Source organism: Euprymna scolopes, chromosome 43 (genome assembly GCF_053919585.1).
Source record: "Euprymna scolopes isolate OS-2025 chromosome 43, ASM5391958v1, whole genome shotgun sequence".
Classification (NCBI taxonomy): domain Eukaryota; kingdom Metazoa; phylum Mollusca; class Cephalopoda; order Sepiida; family Sepiolidae; genus Euprymna; species Euprymna scolopes.
Genome location: NC_136524.1, coordinates 54,069,491 through 54,093,430, shown reverse-complemented (window position 1 = coordinate 54,093,430; position 23,940 = coordinate 54,069,491). Strand labels below are relative to the sequence as shown.

The 23,940-nt window shown below is 35.1% G+C and overlaps 1 protein-coding gene across 2 annotated transcripts in view; it reads right to left on the bottom strand.

Annotated features, from left to right (window-relative positions):
- LOC145268350 (serine/threonine-protein phosphatase 4 regulatory subunit 4-like) overlaps positions 1-23,940 on the bottom strand; it is a 295,902-nt gene that overhangs the window by 69,233 nt on the left and 202,729 nt on the right. The window contains exons 20-21 of one of the 2 annotated variants that reach the window (XM_080123870.1): positions 23,030-23,140; positions 6,176-6,268 (exon numbers count right to left, since the gene is read on the bottom strand). In XM_080123870.1, the coding sequence (XP_079979996.1) occupies positions 6,176-6,268; positions 23,030-23,140 (204 nt within the window). The remainder of the gene's footprint in view (positions 1-6,175; positions 6,269-23,029; positions 23,141-23,940) is intronic. The other variant, XM_080123872.1, reaches the window with a different exon arrangement.

Here is a 23,940-nt window from a genome sequence, read left to right as displayed (position 1 = left end):
GTTTTTTTGATCAGTGCTTGGTATATTCTGACAATTTACCGTAGCTTTCGGTCGAACCCAAGCTGACAATTACAAGAATCTTGTGCTTAAAGTGCAACAGTATCAAAAATTATCGAAAATCAAATAATGTTGAAAAATATTTTACTCAATGATTAAAAATAATTTTTTCTGAGACTTTTGGTGCAAGACACCTTTTTCAAAGAAGACTATTGTTTTAGCTATTTCGTTTTTTTTCTCTCTCTTCATTTTTCAGCACTCTTTATATATTTTCTATAAATAAAACAAATAAGATTGATGAACATAAAAATTTCCTTCCTAAAAAAAAACAAATAAATAAATAAAATCCAGTTAAACAAATCCAATTTTAATACTTGAGAAAATAAAAATAAGCAGAAGCACCTTAATAGATTGACCTTTAAGGTCATAGTTATGGGTCAAGTGAAATAGGATGGGCATAAATAGCTATAGCATTAACTTTGGGGATGGGGGAGTTAGGGTTAGGGTTTCTACACCTCCATGCTAAATAGAATTAAAACATTATCCCTATATGTTATGTTGGATAAGATTGCAGATATGATTTTTGGGCAACTGTGCAAACTTAATGACTATAAGAGTTTCAGGGTTGCCACTTTTTTACAGTAGAAAGTAAACCTCAGGTTTAAGTAACTCTTGCTTCCCTTATATTGACCTTTCCATGAGCAATATTTTATAACAAACATCTTCATAGGTGTTGTTGTTTCACATTTCAGCCAACTCATCCTCTGGCCCTCTTCAGGTGATTAACTATGATGGGATAGAGGTGTAGAGTCTCTACGGCTCCAAGTGAGCATTATAGCGGTTTCAATCCTACCTAAGCAGGATTAGTTGGCCAAAACGTGGCGAAACAACAACTATGGAAGGCAGTAATTACTGGGGATACAGCTAAGAGACTCAGCATTCCTATCCCGTCGTGGTTAACCACCTGAAGAAGGCCAGAGGATGAGTTGGCCAAAATGTGGCGAAGCAACAACAACTATGAAGATGAAGATAACAGCCTGCAAAAGAATAAGTACAAAAATTATGAAGCCTCATCTCAAAGAATTCCAATAAAAATAATATGTAAAAGAGGAAAGATTGCTGTTTTCTGAGTCAGAATCTATCCAACTTAACACTTATCATTGGTTAGATTTTGATCTTGAAGTAGTATTTTGTTTGAGGCAATGCAAATAGAGCGCTCGATTTTTTAATGAGCTCTGCACAAGTGGTCAATGCCAAACACTGCAGGTACACTTCAGTTTGACCACGTGGCAAAGCCTGCCTGTCAATGGTTAGGCTACATAAACCACATAAGATTTCATGCCAGAATCAGCTGAACAAGTGGAAGATAGCTATGTACAAAAGTTAAACCAGCGTTCTCATGTCATATCTGTAGAAAGTCTTGTAAAAATAAGTTTGGGTTGCAGAGTCATCTGTGTGTTCACAAAAGCATATTGGGTCTTCATCTAGGATTCCACTTAATTAAAAAACAACAAAGCTACAAAAAATCCTTATGATGCATGCACTCATCAGAGAACAAAGATGTCATATTTAAAAAAAAAAAAGATCACGTAAGTGGATTAAGTATTTTTTTTTTAAATGAAGATCAAAATTTTCAATTTTTAATGATTACAAAAGGTTTTGATTATTTTAAATACAAACAAACCTTAGTCAAACTGAATTGTTGCCCTTGAACTTTAGAATATGCAAAAATTTGTTACTACTAAGGTCGCTGGGAATATGGTTCCATCATTCTACTGCCCTAGAAGGTATCTAACTCCCAGCGCAATCTTCTATCTGTATAAAAGCCAAATATGTCCTAAAATGGAGTACTCTTGCCATATCTGGGGAGAAGCTGCTTGGAGCACCCTTTACTGACTTGTTAAAGTTCAAAAGCTACTAGGTGATGACTTTTTCTCCCCCACCCCTTGCAATCTTGTCCCCACAGAAGAGACAAGTGCTCATCTAAGCTTCATTCTACAGACCCCCTCCCCTGCAAAACTTTCACAATTGGCAGTAGTCTGGTTACAACCACTGTCAACAATTTCCTCTACTTTTTGTGTCTAAACCTAAGCACAAATTCCATGAACAAAGTGTCTTTCTTAGAACTACCCACTTGTGGAACTCTGTTCCACAGGTCTGCCTCCAGCTGACTACAATATGATCATCTTCAAATCCAATGTAAACAAATTCTTGTTGAGCCAAATGATCAAATTCTACTCAATTTTCACCATTAATGATCACTAGGCTGTTGTCTTAGTGACCTCCTGACACTCATTAACACTTATTCTCGAGTGGCCTTCAGACCTTGAAAAGAGGTGACTCCCTTGTAAAAAAAAAAAAAAAAAATGGCAGCTCTCGACTCCTGTTTTGCCAGTTGCTTATCATAAAATTTGATTTCCTTAGTTAAAAAATATAAACTTCTTCATCGATTAATGTGATTTTTGGAATATGACATCTTCGTTCCGTGATGGGTACACACATCATAAAGATTTACCTGTATTTTCTGTAATTTTGTTTTTGTAATTAAGTTGGATTCTAAATAAGAACCGGACATTGCAATCTTGCATGATCGTCTTTAATTAAAAATTTCTCTTAATGGAAAGACAAGAGATGAGGCCACCTGATGTAAGGAGCTAAGAAAAAAAAAAAAAATTTAAAAAAAAAAATACTACTTCCAGGTCAAAAACTAATCAACAATAAGTGTTAGATGGATGGATTCTGACTAAAAAAAACCCAGCAATTCTTACCCTTTTGTCAGAAAACATTGCTCATGAATGTGAAGACTAAAGGATAAAATAAGGGAAGTGAGAGTTTCATAAACCCATGGTCCACTTTCTGTTCTCCTACTTCTGTAAAAAAAACCGGCAATCACGAACCCCATATGATGATTAAGTTTGCACAGTTGCCCCCCCCCAAAAAAAAAAATGTAAGATGTCATCCAACATAATGCAGGCTTAAATAACATCCTACTTAAGAAACAATCCTTTAAACTCCTCAGCGAAACATTAACAGGCAACATGAATTGGAACGAATACATTGAGGACATTGCCAAAGCTGCTGCAAAGAAGATGGGCTCCTTCTACAATGCTAGAAAATTACTCACACCAGAGAGCATCCTATATATTTCCAAAGCTACAATTCGCCCATGCATGGAGTATTGTTGACACATCTGAGTTGGTGCATCTACCACTAGTCTCTTACTCTTAGGGTCCAAAAGAGTCACAAATCTAATAGGTCCATCATTGTCAGCCAAACTCCAACCTCTGTCCCATCACCGCAATGTTACATCCCTGTTTTACAACTACTTTAATGGAATGTGCTCTGATGAACTTATAGCATTTGTGCCCTCTAAACACACATACTCCTGACTAACTAGACAAGCAGCAAAATCACACCCCTTCACTGTTGCGATAAAAACTTTCATTCTAATAATTTCTTCCCTCAGACTGCTAGACTTTAGAATTCTCTCCCTGTTTTCTGCTTCTCTAACTGTACTAACCTGCATAAATTTAAATGTAATGTGAACAAACATCTCACTGCTCAATTCCCCTGAGTTCCCTGTTAGCCATGATCTCAAAAAGTAGCTTCTTTACATCCTAAGTTGCAATGTGCTTTGTTTATATATATCAATAATATCCAACATAGCACAGCTATAAAGATGTTTTCACTGTATTAGCATGGTCAGTTGGTGTTGCCTGTAAAAACAAAGACAATAAAATAGAAAAAATGTGTGCAACGTCTTCCTTTTTAAAACTTTTCTCACTCTTTCTATTTTTCTTTATATATCCTCTCTGCCTCCTTCCCTTTTCTCCCTTACTTTCTCTCTGACAACTGAAAAAAAAAAGCTCTAAATGGCCCCACCTCCCCAATTAATAATATTCCTGGTGACCTAAAAGAAGGATTTTTTATATATATATATATATATATATATATATATATATATATATATATATATATATATATATACACACACACACACACACACACCAGCTATGAGCAACTAGAGACCTCTTCAGGCGATATTGCTAATTATACAAAAGTGTAGTCTTGCCCTACTTTAGTATTGAGCACTCTTGTTCATTTGTTGCTTCACCTCTAGAAAATATTAATCTGAAATAATGCAGCAGCTTCTGGTGGGGCTTCACAATGCCATATTAGTAGGTAATTGTTACGGCTTTACCTTATATGCTACAAAAAAAAAAAAATACCCTGCTCTAACCAAGTCTGTTGACCTTTTCCACAGATCCCAAAACTTCATCATGAAAAGTTTCCAGAAAAAATACACAAATAAGCCCAGAATTTTATCGCCCAATGTAGACCCCCATGACCATGTCTCCTTCTCTAATATCATGGGTCTACATTTCAACCTTCCAGAGGTTGAAATCCAATTACAGAAGATTACCTCGGAACTATTATTTCTAAGTGAAACTGGCATTAGACTGACCATTTCCCTAGATGAGTTTATAATGAAAGGTTACTCTAAACATCCAAATCTGACCCCCAAGACCGCCATGGGTATGGTATATATGCCTACATTAAAGATGGCTTTCCATGTGGTAGGGACATCTCCAGAGAAGATCCTAATTTACTCTATATGTGCTTCTGGGTTGCACTTGCTTACACCACTGTGTTTATATTCGCACTTTATCGCCTCCACAACAGTGGAGTTACTATCTTTAAGAGCACATCTGAGAAAGTTGACCAACTGCTCATCCTTTGGCTAACATTCACATCTGTGGTGACTTCAATGTCCACAATGTCGAATGGCTGACCCACTCAAACAAGACAGATGATGAGGGGAGGTTCTGTCATGATTTCTCCATTGCTTATCACCTCGCTCAGATTGTTCACGAACCCACCCGTGAGCCTGACACTGATGGTCAGTATGTAAATCTTCTAGACAAGTTGCCCTGAGCTATGTTCATCTTCTGTTCTGTCTCCACTGGGATCTTCCGACCACTCGGTTGTATCAGTTAAGATAGCTCCCATACTTACAAAGCTGTTTAAGTGTTGTCTTAAAGAGAATTGCTTCCCAACACCCTGGAAAATTTCATCAGTATGCCCTGTATTTAAGAATTCTGGTGATCGGTCATCTCATAATCCCATCAGACCAATAAAAGTCTCCTATGCATCATGCGTAAGTTGATGAAATCTGTGTTAAATAGAGAAGTAGTCAACCACCTCAGCAAAAATAACCTTATTGACCTGCAACATGGTTTCCGTTCTGCTAGATCTACAGATGCGCTTACAGTTACATCTCATAGGATTAGCGAATCTCTCAACAACGACTTCCTTTCTAGGGCAATTGCTCTTGACATATCAAAGGCCTTTGATAAGGTATGGCATAAAGGTCTACTTCACAAGAGTTCCAGCTATGATATAGCTGGAAATGTTTTCTCAATTATTAAATCAAGTTCTTGTACCGGAAAAATATCCAGTAAAGAAAACGTTGTTTAGTAAATCGTTATTTTTTTGCATTTTTTTTTCTGCATTTCTATACACCAAACATGGATATAAATATCACTAAAATATCCGCTGGGTCATAAGCTTCATTTCGATACCTTACTTGCCTGGGTGAGTTGCCTGTAGGCTGAGATAAACTGCATCACACACACAGTAAATCGAACTTTCTAAGGGAGATAATAACTTCCGGTGAATACCGGAAAAATATCCAGTAAATAAAACGTTGTTTAGTAAATCATCATCTTTTGCATTTTTTTTTTTCATTTCCATACACCAAACATGGATATAACTATCACCTATACATCCGCTGGGTAATAAGCTTCATTTCGGTACCTTACTTGCCTGTAGGCTGAGATAAAACGCGTCACACACACACACACACACACACAAACACACACAGACATTAGGAAAATTTATAATAAGATATCTCGAAGGGTAACCGGATTTAACAACCTTAGAACCAGCTCTAAAGAATACAGTCATTTAAACATAATCTTTCCAGATAGGTATGAATATCTGCCTTTGTGTGAAGCAATTATTATCAATAATATTATTATTATTGTTATTATTATCATGCAGAATACGGCAATAGGTTTTAGTTGGCAATAACAGTGAGGAGCAGGAAGAGGAGGAGGAGGAACATGCTGAAATGATTGACATACACCACAGAAGATTGTGTGTGTGTGTTCCTTACCTCTTGTAGGAATTTGAGAGACAGAACAAATTGACGAAGTTGACCAAGATTTAACGAGCCGACAGTTTGGTATTGATGAGCCTTTGGTTTTAACTGCCCATTTAAGAGAATAAAATTAAAACAAAAAGGAAGAAAAAGAAAAAAAAACAAAGAAAGAAAAATGAAAATAAACAGAAAAAAAGAAAGAAATAGAATTTTTACTTGTGAAAAGATGCCATGTGACTTTTCTTCTTTCTTCTCAAGAAACATTTTTTAAAGAGATTGATGTAGTTGGCATGAAGCATTGTGTGCAATATATATATATATATATATATATATATATATATATATATATATATATATATATATATATTATACTAACCCTTAATTTATGTAGCTCAATGTAATTACAGAGCAAATAACAGTTGCTGTCAAGAATTGTAAATGTCAACGTAATTCAAGGAATAAATTGCAAGATGGTCAACATCATAAAATTTGGAATATAAACTTTTGTCATTTGTTATATATATATATATATAAATATATATATGTATATATATATATATATATATGCATGCATGTGTATGAAAAAACAAAACAAAAGGGAAAACAAATCAAACAGGAATAAATCATCAAAAACGTGAGCTTTATCAGTTTCATTAGGATCACCGATCTTCAGAAAAAGTGAAATTTAAAATTTATTTAAATAACGGCAGAAAACCTAGAAAAAAAATGAAGATGCACAACGGGATGTTTTGGATACGTGTGTAACTATTTGAAAAATAAAGCAAATTATGCAGCGTGTGTGATAAAGACATTAAAATAGGAGGAGAGAAGGAAATAAAAAAAAAAAACAATGAAAGAAACAACAACAAAAATGGAACATGGTTGAAATTCAGTAAAAAAAATAAAAATACTACTTAAACTGGGATCAGTTTTTTTTTTTTTTTTTTTTTAACTTGCCTCCCCACGAGGGCAGAGTTAAACATGAGATCAGTCTTTAATGTGGGAGGAGGGAAGAACCTGCTCCCCAAAAAGGGGCACTATGTTCAACTGTATCAGTCATGAAGGATTTCTTCTCTATTAACTGAGACCACAAAAGTGTAGTGCAGCATCTGAAGAACAGATACTACACTTTGAAGTGTCGAGATATATTGCATTGTTTGAGTGTGGTTATGCCACTGCCTAAAATAATTTTGATCTTTGAACGAAATCGGTAAAGTTCTTGTCTTTAATGATTTATTCCTGTGTTTAATTTATTTTACTTTTTGCCTTTTTTTTTGTTTGTTTACATATCTTTTATCCATGGCTTTTATTTCATGATATATCACCATTAACGATTAGTACACTACTACCTTAAATTCATTAACCATTATCCTCGAGTGGCCTTTGGGCCTTGATAAGTGGTGACTCCTAAGTAAAAAGAAAATGCATCTTATTCTCATCTCGTATAAGATAATTTATAGAAGTGTAATAACAATGTAAATATCTACTGAGTTGTTACAATCGCCAACCTGTATAGGAGCCAGATCTATACTGCTGTCATATCTGGGGACGTTCTGCTTTGAACCATTAGGGATGGGGGGGGGGGCAAATTTCTTCTCTTCCCTAGAGCCTTTTTCACACAGAAGAGATGTTGCTAGCTAGTCTCTCTTTTCTGTATCATTATGTTCATGGTAGATGCTAGACTGAGTTCCAATCCCTGATTCTCTCCTCCCCTGTAAAACATTCACAGTGAATACTTGCTTGGTTACAGTTACAGCAGATGACTTTATTTTGATCAGTCAAAACAAAGTAGAACTACATCAATGCTGATGAGAACAATAGACCAAACAGAAAGAATTTAAATATTGAGGTTTTATTTATTCATTTTTATAGAGATCACTCCAGACAAGGTATGAAGCCACTTGATACAAGAACGAAAGATAATTAGTATTATTTGGATTCTTCAGACTACTATTCTCATATCTTTTAGTGTTATTTTCATAACATTTCGATGGCTGTAACCTTCCATCTTCTTTAGGTGTACCTTGTCAAACTTGGGAATCTGAAGAAAGTCGGTTACATCAACTGAAACGTTGTGAAAACGACACTCAAGATGAGAACAGTAGTCCGAAGAATCCAAATAATATGAATTATCAATCTTCATTTAAAAAAAAATCAGGAACAAAAGGTGATTATTGTGAAGACAGGAGATGTCCATAGGTCATCTTCTATCGATATATATAAAAAACAAAACGGCCGGGCATGTTTTTCTATGTCCAGCTAAGGCTTTTTTCACAGGGATTCTCAGGGGGTTTACTATATTTTAGAACTTTTTATATACTCCCTAAATGATAATATCTACGATTTGCGAATGAACATCGTCTCTATATTCATTTTGATTGACTTTTATAAAATTCATGCTATTCCATCCTCTCACGTGTTTTTCGTGTTTTTCATATAAAAGCAAAGGCAGCTTCCTGGCCTTTCCTGCCAGGACATCCAGAAAGCAATTAGCTTTAATCAATGTGGGGGGAAATCCCTCATATCAGACAATTACTATTCATTTGGACACTCCCTTTTTGTGGGGAGTTGGTTTTCCCCAACATCGTGGGGAAACAAATAAATGAAACAGCGGAAAGCTGAACTGGCCTTCAGCCAACGCTCATTTCTGCATTCACTTAACAAGTCAAGTTTTTGATCGACATCGCTAAATTTCAACGCTTTTCACTTCCTATGGCCTCGTAGCATAGCGGTAAGATCTCACGTTTTCTTTCACCTACTTTCCCGCCTTCGGGTTCGTCACAGGTTCGAGCCTCCCTCCCTACTAACACTATTTTTTTTTTCTTGTACACTTCCAAACACCCGGGCAACACTGGGTATCCCTGCTAGTTGTCTTGAAAAAAAGAGCAAGGCTATAGGCAGGAGGAAAACAGTTAGCAGGAAGACACACACACAGTTCCTTTTATATAATAATAGAGCTCATTGACCTTGGCAGATATTATTTTAAAACAGTAAATTATAGAGATGGATGTAGAAAGCACTGTGGAATTTTCATGAGTCCTCATATTAACTAAAAAATATGGATGACTATTCCAACCTTTCTTTGTATTCCTTACTTGGTTACCATGATTCCACAGATTTTCTTCGCGTATGTAGTGCATCTAAAAAATGATCCTTGCTTTATTTTTTTTTCATTAAATTAAAATAGTGACAGAAAAAAATGTTTAAAACTCATGGCGGCATGATACAATAAAGACAAATTGAAAATGTTGCTACAAGAGAAAATCACAATCATCATAATCAGTCTAACGTCCATTTTATATTTGCTGCCATGTGTTGGATATCTTCCAAACTAATTTATTTCATGCTAGGCTTTTATTTATCCCTATTTCAAATTATTCAACAACTGGGATTCCAAAATGCCCAATTATTGGAATTATTAAGTGTCTGCAACCTAGGACTCCTAAATGTTCAACACCAAGGATTCCAAAATGTCTGGCATCAAGGATTTCAAGGATTCTAAGAATACAGTCATTTTTCTTTTTCTATTACTCCCTAGCAATGCCATGTAGGTACATCCAGTTCATTATAGAAATATCATTAGAAGCTAAATTGACATGGAACCAAGAAATTTTACTCATAATCCTGATATTTATCAGGTGAAAGATCTCCGAAAACATTTTACAAATGTAAATAACCTGCACCAGTTAACAGTTTATAGTTAAGTATTTTTTTTTTTTTACTTTTTTTACAAAAAGGACTCCTTTGATAATCTATAATATAAATCTCACCTGTCTGTTTAAATGTATGTATGTATGTATGCCTAAAACTTTTGACAGCGGTGACAAATTTTCATGAGATTGGTATCGTTTTACGACATTTCACACGACAAATATAAAAAATTGGCCAAAAACATTCATTCCTGCACCGTCAACTGGGCAGTTTTCTACAAGGAGGAGTCGACTTTTTGCGATCCATTTTTGATGTCATCGTATTAGTTGGATTGACTTTACCTAATTTTAACGTTCTGAACTTCCAGTTGTGTCATGGAGTAGAGGTAAGATGTCAGATTTTCTTTCACTTTTTTTTCCGCCTTTATGTCGTAGGTTCAAGCCTTCCTGCCTACTACCCCTTTTTTTTTTTATCAGTGTAAAAAAAAGTCAATGTAAAAAAAAATGTCAGTGTAAAAATAAAGTCAGTGTAAAAAGTGTAAATAAGAGTCAGTGTAAAAAAAGTCAGTGTAAAAAAGTCAGTGTAAAAAAGTCAGTGTAAAAAAAAATGTCAGTGTAAAAAAATGTCAGTGTAAAAAAATATCAGTGTAAAAAAAAGTCAGTGTAAAAAAGTCAGTGTAAAAAAGTCAGTGTAAAAAAGTCAGTGTAAAAAAGTCAGTGTAAAAAAGTCAGTGTAAAAAAGTCAGTGTAAAAAAGTCAGTGTAAAAAAGTCAGTGTAAAAAAGTCAGTGTAAAAAGTCAGTGTAAAAAAGTCAGTGTAAAAAAGTCAGTGTAAAAAAAGTCAGTGTAAAAAAGTCAGTGTATTTTACACTGACATTTTTTTTACACTGACTTTTTTTACACTGACTTTTTTAGTCAGTGTAAAAAAAAGTCATAGAAAAAAAGATAATGCAATGATACTGTATTCTGCTTTTTATGTTTTATTTTATTTCTGTCCTTGAATACTTTAACATCTTCACTATCGTTTGCTTCTTATTAGTTTTATCATTAAATAAAATCTTTGAAACACAGGGGACAGCCTTCACTTTAGTCAGTCTATTCTGAGAAAATTACCTCTACTAATTGTAATTATTTATCATTAACACATATATCCTAAATAAAATAAAGGTTCTTTGTAATTATTCTAGTCAAGTATCAGAATATTGTGACAGTTAAAATAATAAAAACTAGCAGAAAATGTTGAAATTCCACAGTAGTTGAAAACATCATCACATAAAGTAGAATAATCAGTGTAATGTTAGTTCCGATCAGACCATGATTTAAAAATGAATATTTTTCTAGTCAAATATGGACAACTGCTTAAGATATAGAAATAGAACTGTAGTAAGGCATCACTTTTTAGAGATTATAATTCAATCAAACTTTTAAATCAGTTGGTAAGTATGTAACAATTTTTTCTTGATAATCCGATAATTTGTCATGTAAGTAAAAAGATTTGATAGAAACATGTTGCATGTCAACTTTTGCAATTTCTTCATAGTGCTAAGAAAATGAAATGAATCAGGAGGGAGTTAGGTTTGGCTAAAGAAAAAAAATAAAAGTTAGATGATATGACAACACTTGCAAATATATATATTTTATAAGATAAATAGTCCTGGGCATGACATAAAACTACATCTGGCAACGAGGCCCTGGTGCGGGAGTTCCCGGGTTTTGGGGAAAATGTCACTACCCCTTAGTCGTTGCAGTGCTGGGTCACCGTTGGGCAAGGTGTAGTACCCATTATCCCCCTCTATTTAGGGTCACAAAAATCCAAGCCTGGTCAACGATGCTCTTGGCGGATGAGGAAGAAATCCCAACGGCTTGCACAGTGGATGAACCAGCACTGCAGTGCTGACGTGGTCAACAAGGGTGATGTACAACTCGACTCGGGTCTGCCTCAGCCATCGGATGCTGCTGATTGCATGTGAGCAGACTGTCCTGGCCCGTCCATGCCTCTGTACTTTTGCTTTCAGCAGAGAGGGTGCTAGCAGTACTGGGCAAACTGCTTATTCCTACTTTGCCTAGGTTGGGAGAGACGATAAAGTCCTGTGGCGATGGAGTGAGGACATACTGGCAAGTTTGATAGAATGGAAGCCGCAGCATGATTTCTGCACTCAGCCAAATGGAGTATGACAGTCGTGCTCTTGCTGAAGAGAGCTCTGATCGGACTCACATCGCACCTTTGACACGGACACTAACCGACCTCCATGTCATCCTCGAAATCGACAGACTGCCCGAGAGAGAGATAAGATAAATATTCTTAATTCATTATGAAATTGAATGTCTGAATTTGTTAGATGAAATAAAGTGTTTTTTAGATCATAAACTGCTTCAGCCATTTCCGGGACTGACTTCTTATAGACCTTTCTCTTAAAATATATATAAAATAAATTGATGTTTAGATCATAAACTGTTCCATCCATTACCGGAAGTTACACCATACACTCCATTCTTAAAATATATATGAAATAAAGTGATTTTCAGCTCATAAACTGCTTCAGCCATTTCCGTGACTGCCTCCTTATGACCCTCCCATTCCCTCTACCCGTTTTCACAATAATATGAAGCGAAATAAGGTACTTGTACAATATTCTACCTATATGGGAAAATAATGAAAAGTCATACTACTCAATGATTTGATGTGATTTTCAGTTTTAAAAACTTTTATGGGCATCACAGGTAAAAATTTTTCTGTGTCTGGAGAGCGCTGGAACTGGAAACAAAGCAGCATTTAGAGAGGAGATCACACGAACCCCTTACTTTTGAACAGCAGTCCATGCAGACCATTAAAAAAGGAAGCAGCCATACCCACAAGTTCCCACAGTGAGGGAGCAAAGAGGGAAGTATCATGCAATAATTCTCCATGTGATGGTTATCAGTAAGCAGAGTCCCCCCCTCCCCAGCAAGTGAGCAGAAAAAGAAAGAGAGACAGCTTGATTCAATATTACGATTCCTGCCATTTTCAATACCCTCCAGACTCCTTAAAAGAGAGGTTCTCTTCCTGGAGACAAAGCACTTCTGGTTCCACAATCAGGGACCAGAGGGAGGTCAAAATAGCATCACTGAGGAAGTCCATTTGGAGGAAGACTAAAGAGATCTTCCTACAGAAATACAAAGAAGTCTACTTAACAAAATATAAGCAGTCCCTGATAATCTTGGACTTAAAATAACCTCTTGGGACTCAAAGGAGGACATGGTGGAACTCCTGAAGAAACTCAACATTGTAGTAACATATCTATATATATATAAATTCGTATTCCTGTTTGTTTGTTTGCTCACAAGTTGATTAATATATACAAAAATCCATTATTTAATCATATTATTCATTCCTATATATACTATGCTTATTACAAAATATAAGATTAAAAAGGTGGCATCATTTGCATATTACATAAAGAAAAATCGATTGTATTAAATAGCGGTGTATCAGTTATTGTCTATAGTGAGAGAATTATTTTAAGTGTTCTATTTAATTTTATTATTTAAATTTGATTTATATTAATAATATATGTAATTTAATTTATTTTTACCGACATCGTTTTTTTATGAATCAGTTTGAATTATCTCACTTGGGGGCGAAGTTTGTTCTTTTTGTTTTTGTTTTCTTTTTCGGTGGATATTAAAACTAAAAACTTTCAAGCATTATTTTTGGAATTAGTTTAAATAAAATAATTTCCATGATTTCGCAATTAACGTTGTGGTCCAGTGAATTTTTATTTTAAAATAAACAATTCGATTCAACTACGATTCTTTATTTAAAACAAAAACAAAAAAAACATTCATCTACGTTTTTTTTACCAGTTTTTTTTTTTTCACATTTTTTTGACATCATAACTTTTTTTTTCTTTTAATAACACAATAAGACATAACTCATCATTTTTATAACATAAAAATGTGTATTTCAGTTAACACAAATTCTACTTTTGGTATTTTTGAAACTGAATTATTTATAGTTTGTTTTCGTTGCAACAAATCGTAAAGACAAATCTTTCTAGACTGAGGGATCATAAAAGAAATTCGCTTAAACTGGAATATAGTCATAAAAAGGTGCTCAATATCCAGAGAATAGCTTCTCTTCGTATCCCTTCTGCTGAAATATCTGGTGGAAAGTTTGTCACATACTTCTTTTTTTTGGGGGGGGGGTACATTTTTGTGTTTTCCTTCGTTCTTTTATTTTTAAAATTTTTGTTGGGGTAACGATGGAGTTGGCATATAATAATGAAAAACTACTCAATATTCTTAGTATAGCAGGTGTGTCCAAACCGAACTTCATGTCGACCCTGGCAACGCTGGGTATCCATGTTAGTATATATATATATATATATTTACAGAGGAACTTTGTGATGTGAGACATTCTGTTTCCCTCTAAAAATGAAGCAGAATGACTTCCTCTTAAAGAAAGAAGGAGTAGGAAAGTTAAACTATAATTTAAATATCAGTGTGGGAGGAAAACCCAGGTTGATGTTTAAAATTCTCCCACTGCACAGATTATTTTGTACTTTGGCCAGTTTGAAAATGTAGAGCAAGTAGACTCGGTAAGGTCCAGGAGCAGAATCCACATGGCCAATTATATCGTTGCCATGAAGCTAATACGCTGTTGATGCATAAAGGTTGGAATATGATGATCGTTATAGAAAGCCATTATCCACACTGCTCGTGTGGCCAGAAGCAAGGCTAGATTGGTTCTTACAAAAGTAGTTCCCAACCAACAAATGTTATCGGCTGCTCTAATTCTGGTACTAAAGCCAGCTGCAGGTACTCTTCTACCTTCTGTTCCAACAAATAACGCATTAACATTAACTACCCATGCAGGGTTTAGGACCCAGGCGTGGGGCAAACTCTCTCAGTGCTGATCGACCCATAGATTTTCCCACGTCATCCACCTAGGAAAAGAAAAACTCTGAAGCTAAGGTAGGGAGGTCTCTTCAGTCCTGGATGACAACCTTCCTAAAGCTTGTGACTCAAACAAATTATTGGTTTGCAAACCTAAACTGCTTAAGGAGTAGATAGGCCCTGTCTATCGCCCAGCTTCCATACTCCTTCTTTGCCTACTAGAAAGAGGGAGAGGTGCTATTACAGGGACTCGACAATCACTCAGTGATCAGCCTTGTTTCCTGACTAGGGCAATAAAGGCCGTTTTCCCTGTTCCTCCCACATCCTATCCCTCTTCACTGGGCACTGTGGGGTGCTAGAATGCCATATATGCCAGTGCAATTGGATTAGGCTGACTTTTGTTTGATGGGTTGAGGGTACCGGATTGACAGCTGTTTCCGACTGATAGTATCGAGGCCCTAACTCTTTGGTAGCACTTAGAGCGGCTGCTGATCAACAGTTATATATCGGGATGATTATAGTACCATGTCAAGCATGGAAATGGACTCTGCACTCATCTTCGGTGGGCTTTCCTGAGGCCACAATCCTCTAGATGAGACATCAGCTGATGGTCTACTTGGATTCCATGTCTGATATTCTGTACAGCCACTTGTCCAGCATCTCTCACTCACCCTTTCTGAAACTTTTAAATTAAATAAAATGAAATGACAATTGAAGCAAAAAGTATGTTTAAACCAGGCGTAAACTCAAACAAAATCAACCTGCCTCCTCCCTTGAGGCTTGCATTTACAAATGCCTGCGAGCTTAGAACTAATTTAGATGATGTTAAATCATTTCTCCTAGTAAACACCAATATCTTAGCACTAAGTGAAACTAACCTACACTTCGCCATTCTCTCTAACCACTTTAACATGCTTGGTTATCTCCCACTCTGCCGTAAGAACTCAGGCAGACATATGCAGGGACTTAAGAGTCTATATCCAAAACACTCTCCCCTTGACTGGAGAATCAGACGACCAGGCTTTTATGTGCTTCTGACTTAACATGTAACATAACATTAGCTATTTATATTCTCTCTAACCACTTTAACATGCTTGGTTATCTCCCACTTTGCCATAAGGACTCATACAGACATATGCACGGACTTGGAGTCTATTTGAAACACCCTCCTCTTGACTAGAGAAACAAAACTAGAATCAGACGACCAGGCCTTTATGTGCTCCAAATTTAACATGTAACATAATATTAGCTACTTATATTTTCTCTATCGCTCTCCCTCGACCAAGGACTGTACCCTATTAAACAGTTTCTGACAGCAGAGATACAGCACTTTCTCTCAATACTAGGGCACAAATACATATATTTGGTGACTTCAATATCCACCACAGTAACTGACTTGGATTTTCTAATTACACAGACGTAGCTGATAGCACAACACAAAGCTTCTTTATATCTCATTCCCTATCATAGACGGTTACATTTCCGACACGTTTCCCAGACCAGCAAGATCAACATGCCTCACATCTAGACCTACTTCTGACCACAGTTCCCAATGATTGTATAATGAACGCTCACAGCCCACTCAGGAATACTGATCACGCTGTGATAATGGTTGAAATCGCCCTAAATTCTCGACCCAAAATTGAAGACCCACTGCTCAAAAAAATGAGGTATTATAAGAAGGCCGACTGGGAAGCCATTAGGGATCTCATCAGAGATGCCCCATGGCAAAATATCTTTTCGTTTAGAGCTGAACAGTGCAAAAATGAGACTAATGAATGGTTCAAAACTGCAACTGAAACACATGTTCCCACGCGAAAATTCTATAGCAAGCTCCACTCTCCCCAATGGTTTACTTGTACTTCTGCAGCTGTCATTGCTCAAAGGCAGCATGCGTACTGCAGATGTAACCGACACAAGTCCAGTTCTAACAGACAGAAATTTATAGAAGCTAGAATTATAAGAGAGAAATAGTGACAGCCAAGAGAGAATATACTGAAACCATCAGAAAATGCACTGATGCACAGAAATTAGGAACTTGTAATTTTGGGAAAATCTACAACAGTGTAGTAAATAATGGGCAATCAACAATTCCCCCACTATCGAACAATCAGGAGGTTGTTTGCACGGCAACCGAGAAGACTAACCTGCTTGCCAGTCAGTTTGCCTCAAACTCCATATTGGACCCAGCAAATCACTCCCTCCCTGACTTTTCTTTGTGAACAGAAACCACACTAGATGATCTGAAAATCACTCCTTCTCAGGTGCATGATATCATAAAAAACCTAGACACCTCGAAAGCATGTGAATCCGATCTCATCCCAGCTGTGCTATTAAAAAATGCTCTGCTGAGGTTGCTACAGTTCTCTCCAAACTTTACAACAAATGCCTTAACGAATCTTGCTTTTCTGACTGCTGGAAAACCGCTTCTGTGGTACCAGTTTTCAAGAATTCTGGCGAAAGAACTGACCCATTAAATTATCACCCCATTAGCCTCCTCCCGCTTTTCGTCAAAATATTTGAGTCCATAATTAATCAAGCTCTAGTCCATCACCTTACAGCTGCTAAAATTCTGACTGACTATCAATATGGATTTAGGCAAGCCTGTTACACAGCAGATATCCTAACTGTAATCCCTGAACGTATCTCCTGGACAAAGCAGGGGAGAGTAGAGCGGTAGCCCTCGATATATCTAAGGCTTTTGACAGGGTACGGCATGATGGTCTTCTAAGGAAAATTAGATCATATGGTATCACTAGAAGAATAATTAAATCCTTCCTAAGTAAGACAAGAATCCAGATTGTCCTCGATGGTCATACATCTAAACATTATGATATAAATGCGGGAGTACTTCATGGGTTTATCCTGGGACCTGTATTATTTCTAATATTCATAAATGACCTTTCTGATAAAATTGTCTCTGAGATGGGTATATTTGCTGATGACACTACACTCTATAACAGGCACGAGGAGAAAATTAATAAACACATATCTAAGGAAATGGCAAAAACACAAGAGGAAGACTTCCAATCCGTAGTGGAATGGGGACAAAAATGGGTGGTCACATTCAATACTGCTAAGACTAAGCTTGTTTTCTTCAATAATTACAAGAAACCTTTTCTAACACCAATAGCAATGGCCCAAAACACATTACCTGAAAGTACTTCCATTAAACTCCTCAGTCTAATGTTCACAGGGAACATGAATTGGAACAGATACATTGAGAGCATTGCCAAGGCTGCTGCGAAGAAGGTGGGCTCTTTCTACTGTGCTAGAAAGTATCCTGTACCTCGATAAGGCCACCATTCGCCCATGTATGGAGCATTGTTGTCACATTTGGGCTGGTGCATCTGCTACTAGTCTTTCACTCCTGGACAGAGTTCAAAAGAGAGTCGCCAATCTGATAGGTCCTGAACTGTCATCTAAGCTTCAGCCTCTGTCCCATCGATAAAATGTTGCATCCCTCTGCCTGTTCTACAAGTATTTTAATGGTGAATGCTCTGACAAATTACAAGCACCTGTGCACCTTGACGTAAATATCTCCGACAAACCTTACAAGCAGCCAAATCCCACCCCTTTACAGTAGAGATCCTTAGGTGTAAGAAGGCTTTCTACTCCAATAGTTTCTTCCCCAGAACTGCTAGACTTTGGAACTCTTTCCGGGATTTTGCTTTTCCAACTGTACTGACATGCAGAAGTTCAAGTGTAATGTGAACAAACATCTTGCCACTCATCTCCCTTCATAATATCCCTGCAACTTATGTACCCCATAGTAGCTCCCTACTTCAAAGTGGCACTGTGCCTTGTTTGGGATGAACATTGAATAATAATTAAAAAAAAAAGAAAATACTTAATATGTATGAAGTGTGCAGGGCCACTCACTCATTTGGAGCAAATATTAACCAGGGTTGACTTCTTGGCTTTTGTTTTCTTTTGTTCTACATCAGAGGATGAAATGAACTAGTTTCCATGCCTCTCCCCCCATCTCCTACACCTAGTTACTGGGATTACAAAAAAAAATCTCACATGAAACTATTTCTGAATAAATAATCTATTAGCTAGAATATTTGTCTCAGAAAGGGTTCATCACATGCCTGGCGCCTTTTATGAGTCCACTAAGCTTGAAAACCATACATCTGCCAGCTTCAACCAGAACTTGCCCCTATACTTACAAAACTGTTTAAGCGTTGCCTTAAGAAGTGCTTTCCAACACCCTGGAAAACCTCATCAGTATGCCCTGTATTTAAGAATTCAGGTGATAAGTCATCTCCCTCTCAGTACAGACCAATAAGTCTCGTGTGTCATGAGTAAGCTGCTGGAATCCATATTAAATAAAGAAGTAGTCAACCACCTCAGCAAAAATAACCTTCGTGAAATGTAATATGGTTTCCGTTCTGATAGATGTACAGCAGATGTACTAATGGTTATATTTCATAGGATTAGTGAATCTCTCAACAAAGACTTCGTTTCTAGGGCAATTGCTCTTGACATATCAAAGGCCTTCAATAAGGTATGGCATAAGGGCCTACTTCACAAGATTTCCAGCTACGATATAACTGGAAATGTTTTCTCAATTATTAAATCATTTCTCTCCGATAGGTTCATAAGAGTAGTGCTTGATGGGCAGAAATCAGAGGCCCACAGTATTAATGCTGGAGTCCCTCAGGGGTCCAACTCTCTTCCTGATCTACATCAATGATCACCCAAAACACATACTTAAATCCTTCACTGACATCTATGCTGATGACACGACCATCTATGGTAACACATCAAAGGCCTAAATGACAAAGTTCTCTCTGATTCTCTCTCCTCTGATCTTGAGAGCATGGTACAATGGGGGAAGAGGTGGCTGGTTACTTTTAATGCATCTAAAACCAAGCTACTATCTTTACATCATCAACACTCTGATCCCTATCTGGCATCAATTGAAATGGATGACTCTCGTCTTGGGGAGGCTCCATGTTTTGACAAGCTTCTGGATTTGATCTTTACTCCTGATCTAAAATGGAACACGTACATCAAGTCTGTTGCCAAGGTCGCTGGGAAGATGGTGGGATCCTTCTACCACTCCAGCAGATATCTCACTACTGATGCAATTCTCTATCTGTATAAAAGCCAAGTACATCCAAGATGGAGTACTGCTGCCACATCTAGGCAGGAGCTGCTAAAAACAGCCTATCCTGCCTTGACAGAGTACAAAATAGACTTCGTGGCTTAGTGGGGGATGCCCCTCTTCTCTTCCCTGCAACCTCTCTCCCACAGAAAAAGTGTTTGGGGTGAAACAATTTTTTTTTTATTTCAGTCATGTTTAACAACTCATTAACAATTCTATGGTCATTTAAAGTCATACAGATTTTTTGGGAAACTATTTTGCATATGTTTACAAGTTCTTATATTTTCAGTTTATCCATCTTAAAATGGGTTACATCAATATAGTAAGCTTAATATAGATTTTTAAGTTATGAACTTGTGTTTGTTCAAAAAAGTTGAGCAAGTAGTCACAATGCTTAGAGATGTGTATGCTAATATATTTGTATGTTATGGAATATGCTAATATATTTGTATGTTATGGAATATGCTAATATATTTGTATGTTATGGAATATGCTAATATATTTGTATGTTATGGAATGTGCTAATATATTTGTATGTTATGGAATGTGCTAATATATTTGTATGTTATGGAATGTGCTAATATATTTGTATGTTATGGAATGTGCTAATATATTTGTATGTTATGGAATGTGCTAATATATTTGTATGTTATGGAATATGCTAATATATTTGTATGTTATGGAATATGCTAATATATTTGTATGTTATGGAATATGCTAATATATTTGTATGTTATGGAATATGCTAATATATTTGTATGTTATGGAATATGCTAATATATTTGTATGTTATGGAATATGCTAATATATTTGTATGTTATGGAATATGCTAATATATTTGTATGTTATGGAATATGCTAATATATTTGTATGTTATGGAATATGCTAATATATTTGTATGTTATGGAATATGCTAATATATTTGTATGTTATGGAATATGCTAATATATTTGTATGTTATGGAATATGCTAATATATTTGTATGTTATGGAATATGCTAATATATTTGTATGTTATGGAATATGCTAATATATTTGTATGTTATGGAATATGCTAATATATTTGTATGTTATGGAATATGCTAATATATTTGTATGTTATGGAATATGCTAATATATTTGTATGTTATGGAATATGCTAATATATTTGTATGTTATGGAATATGCTAATATATTTGTATGTTATGGAATATGCTAATATATTTGTATGTTATGGAATATGCTAATATATTTGTATGTTATGGAATATGCTAATATATTTGTATGTTATGGAATATGCTAATATATTTGTATGTTATGGAATATGCTAATATATTTGTATGTTATGGAATATGCTAATATATTTGTATGTTATGGAATATGCTAATATATTTGTATGTTATGGAATATGCTAATATATTTGTATGTTATGGAATATGCTAATATATTTGTATGTTATGGAATATGCTAATATATTTGTATGTTATGGAATATGCTAATATATTTGTATGTTATGGAATATGCTAATATATTTGTATGTTATGGAATATGCTAATATATTTGTATGTTTGGTCATGCTTAACTACCCTTCAAACATTTTATGGTCATTTAAGGTCATTTTATAAACATTTAAGGTCATGCAGATTTTGTGGGAAGCTATTTTGTATTTGTTTCCAGGTTCTAATAATTTTTTAGTCTTCAGAGTAAGTTGGTTGTCTTATATAGTACTGCACCTGCTGGTGGATAGTATAGTGTGTCAGTCGTTATGTTGGTTTGCTTGTTTTGATTCTATATTATAGTGTTATTGTGTGCACTAAGTTTGAAAGTTTGGTTTACATTTTGGTGAATACATTTATTCGTTTTAGGAAGTCTATTATTTTGGATGGTTCTATTTTGTTGAAGAAATCTTCCTGACTGGACACATGATAGTGTTTCTTTTGATATGAAGTAAAGTCAACACACTTGAGTAATATATGCATTTTCTCCTGTCAAGCTATGCATATTGGTGGCTTGTCGTCTTCCAGAAGGTACAAGTGTATCCATTAAATGTGTTTCCTCGATAAAAACAAAATAAGTAAACATATTTTTATTTATAACTATAGATTATTTAAGCATTTACTAAATACTAGCTGGGGGGCACCTGCCTTCATCCGGTCGTAAAATACACTTAAATATAGATTTTGTATTTATTATTACAGAGCCAATTCTCTATTGAATATTATATTGTACCTAATATATAGTAGTGATTTCAAAAGATTTAAAAAAATAAATAAATGACTTGGGTACCAAAATATTTAATGCTCCAGCCATGTTCCCTACCATTTAAGCTATGAACAGGTAGATGAGAAAAGATTTAAAATGAAGCCACTTTAAGCTATGAATGAATTTGCGCATGCACAAAAGTAATAGAAAGTATGTTTTCATTTCAACTTGGCGACATATTTCTGTATGTGTTATTCATCCAAACAAAGATTTTACTTGTTATAAACCATCCTTGGTAAGCGATTACAATACCTTGTTAATTTTAGTGTTATGTGAGCAGTAGTTTAAGAGTTTATCATTTGAATATTTGCATACACACACACACACACACACACACATCTGTTTTATTCATATAGATGAGCGAGATTTTTTAGGTAAAATTAAAAGAAGCTGTAAAGCAGAAATACATTTTAATACATAATCCACAAAAACAGATATGGGAATGTACCTTTAATTTTTAAAAGCAAATGTCAGTGCTTGCCCAGAATTCAACTTAAATAAAAAAAAAAATAAAAATAAAAATACAGAGAAATCTTTATAATATATGCACCCATAACAAAACAAAAATGCCATATTCCAAAATTCACATAAATTGATCAAGTATTTTTTTTTCTATAAAGAAAATCGTTTTTAAGCAATTAATGAGAAGTGGATAGCATTGCAAAGCTGATTTTGTGAGTTTGAATTATTGCGGATTTATCTGCCTTTGTTTTCTTTTTCAAGATGGCAATACGAGACTGTCCTTATCTGGCTTACTCATAAAATTTGATTTTCTTAGTTAAAAATAAAACTACTTGACCAATTTACGTGATTTTTGGAATCTGACATCTTCGTTTGTTGACAGGTACATACACCATAAAGATTTTTTCTGTAGTTTTCGTTTTTTTAATCATTGAATTTTGGACTTGCACCCAAATGTCTAACATCTACAAAGAAGGCAAAGGTTAAAAGTAAATAAAGTAGTCAGATAAAAAATTTTAATTAATACTTGCCTTTTGGGGTTGACACTTGTGGTAAAACAGATGAGGACGTACTGAGAGTTTTTTTACTATCCTTGAGACCAGGAGTGGGTTTTGTATTCTCAGAAGCGGTCGTTTTGGGAACTAAAATGTAAAAATATAAGACCAGATTTATATTAAAAAAAAAAAAATATTAGGAAAAAATGTTGGTTTTTGTTCAGAAGCCCCCCCCCCTACTAAAAAAGAAAAAGAAGATTCTGTATGATGCATGTACCAATGACGAAATGAAAATATCATATTTGAACAAAAAAAAAAAAAAAATCACGTAAAATTGATCATGTAGAGTTATTTTTATATAAGAAAATAAATTTTTAAATTATTAATGGGAATTTGTAGGCATTACAACATAAATCTCACAAGTTTGAATTATTGTTGAGTTATTTCCCTTTGTTTCTGGAATTTGTTTTCCAAATGTCAGTCAAGACAGTTTCTCGTGGGTTACTCATAAAATTGGATATTCTCTTTTAAAAATAAAACTACACGGTCAATTTATTTGATTTTTTGAATATGATATTTTCAGTCTATCACAGCATTTAAATCATACAGATTTTGTTCGAATTTTAGTTTTTGTCCAAAACTCCCCTTATTATATAGAGATAATTTTGGACAAAAACTCACAATTGGAAAGAAAGTCATAATAGGAAGAAAAAATTCACAATCTGATATAAATATTTCTGAAAAATTTTTTTTTTATCTAAGCATCAAACCTGAAAAAAATATTCTCAGCTAAGTAATAGTTTGACTGGTTAAAATTATATATAAAGTTATCTCTATATAAATAAAATGAACTCATTTTTTCCCTGTCGGATTTTGACCTTAATAGGATTAAAAATCAAGATATTTCATGCAAATATAATATGCACAAACGGCAGAACAATATCTGA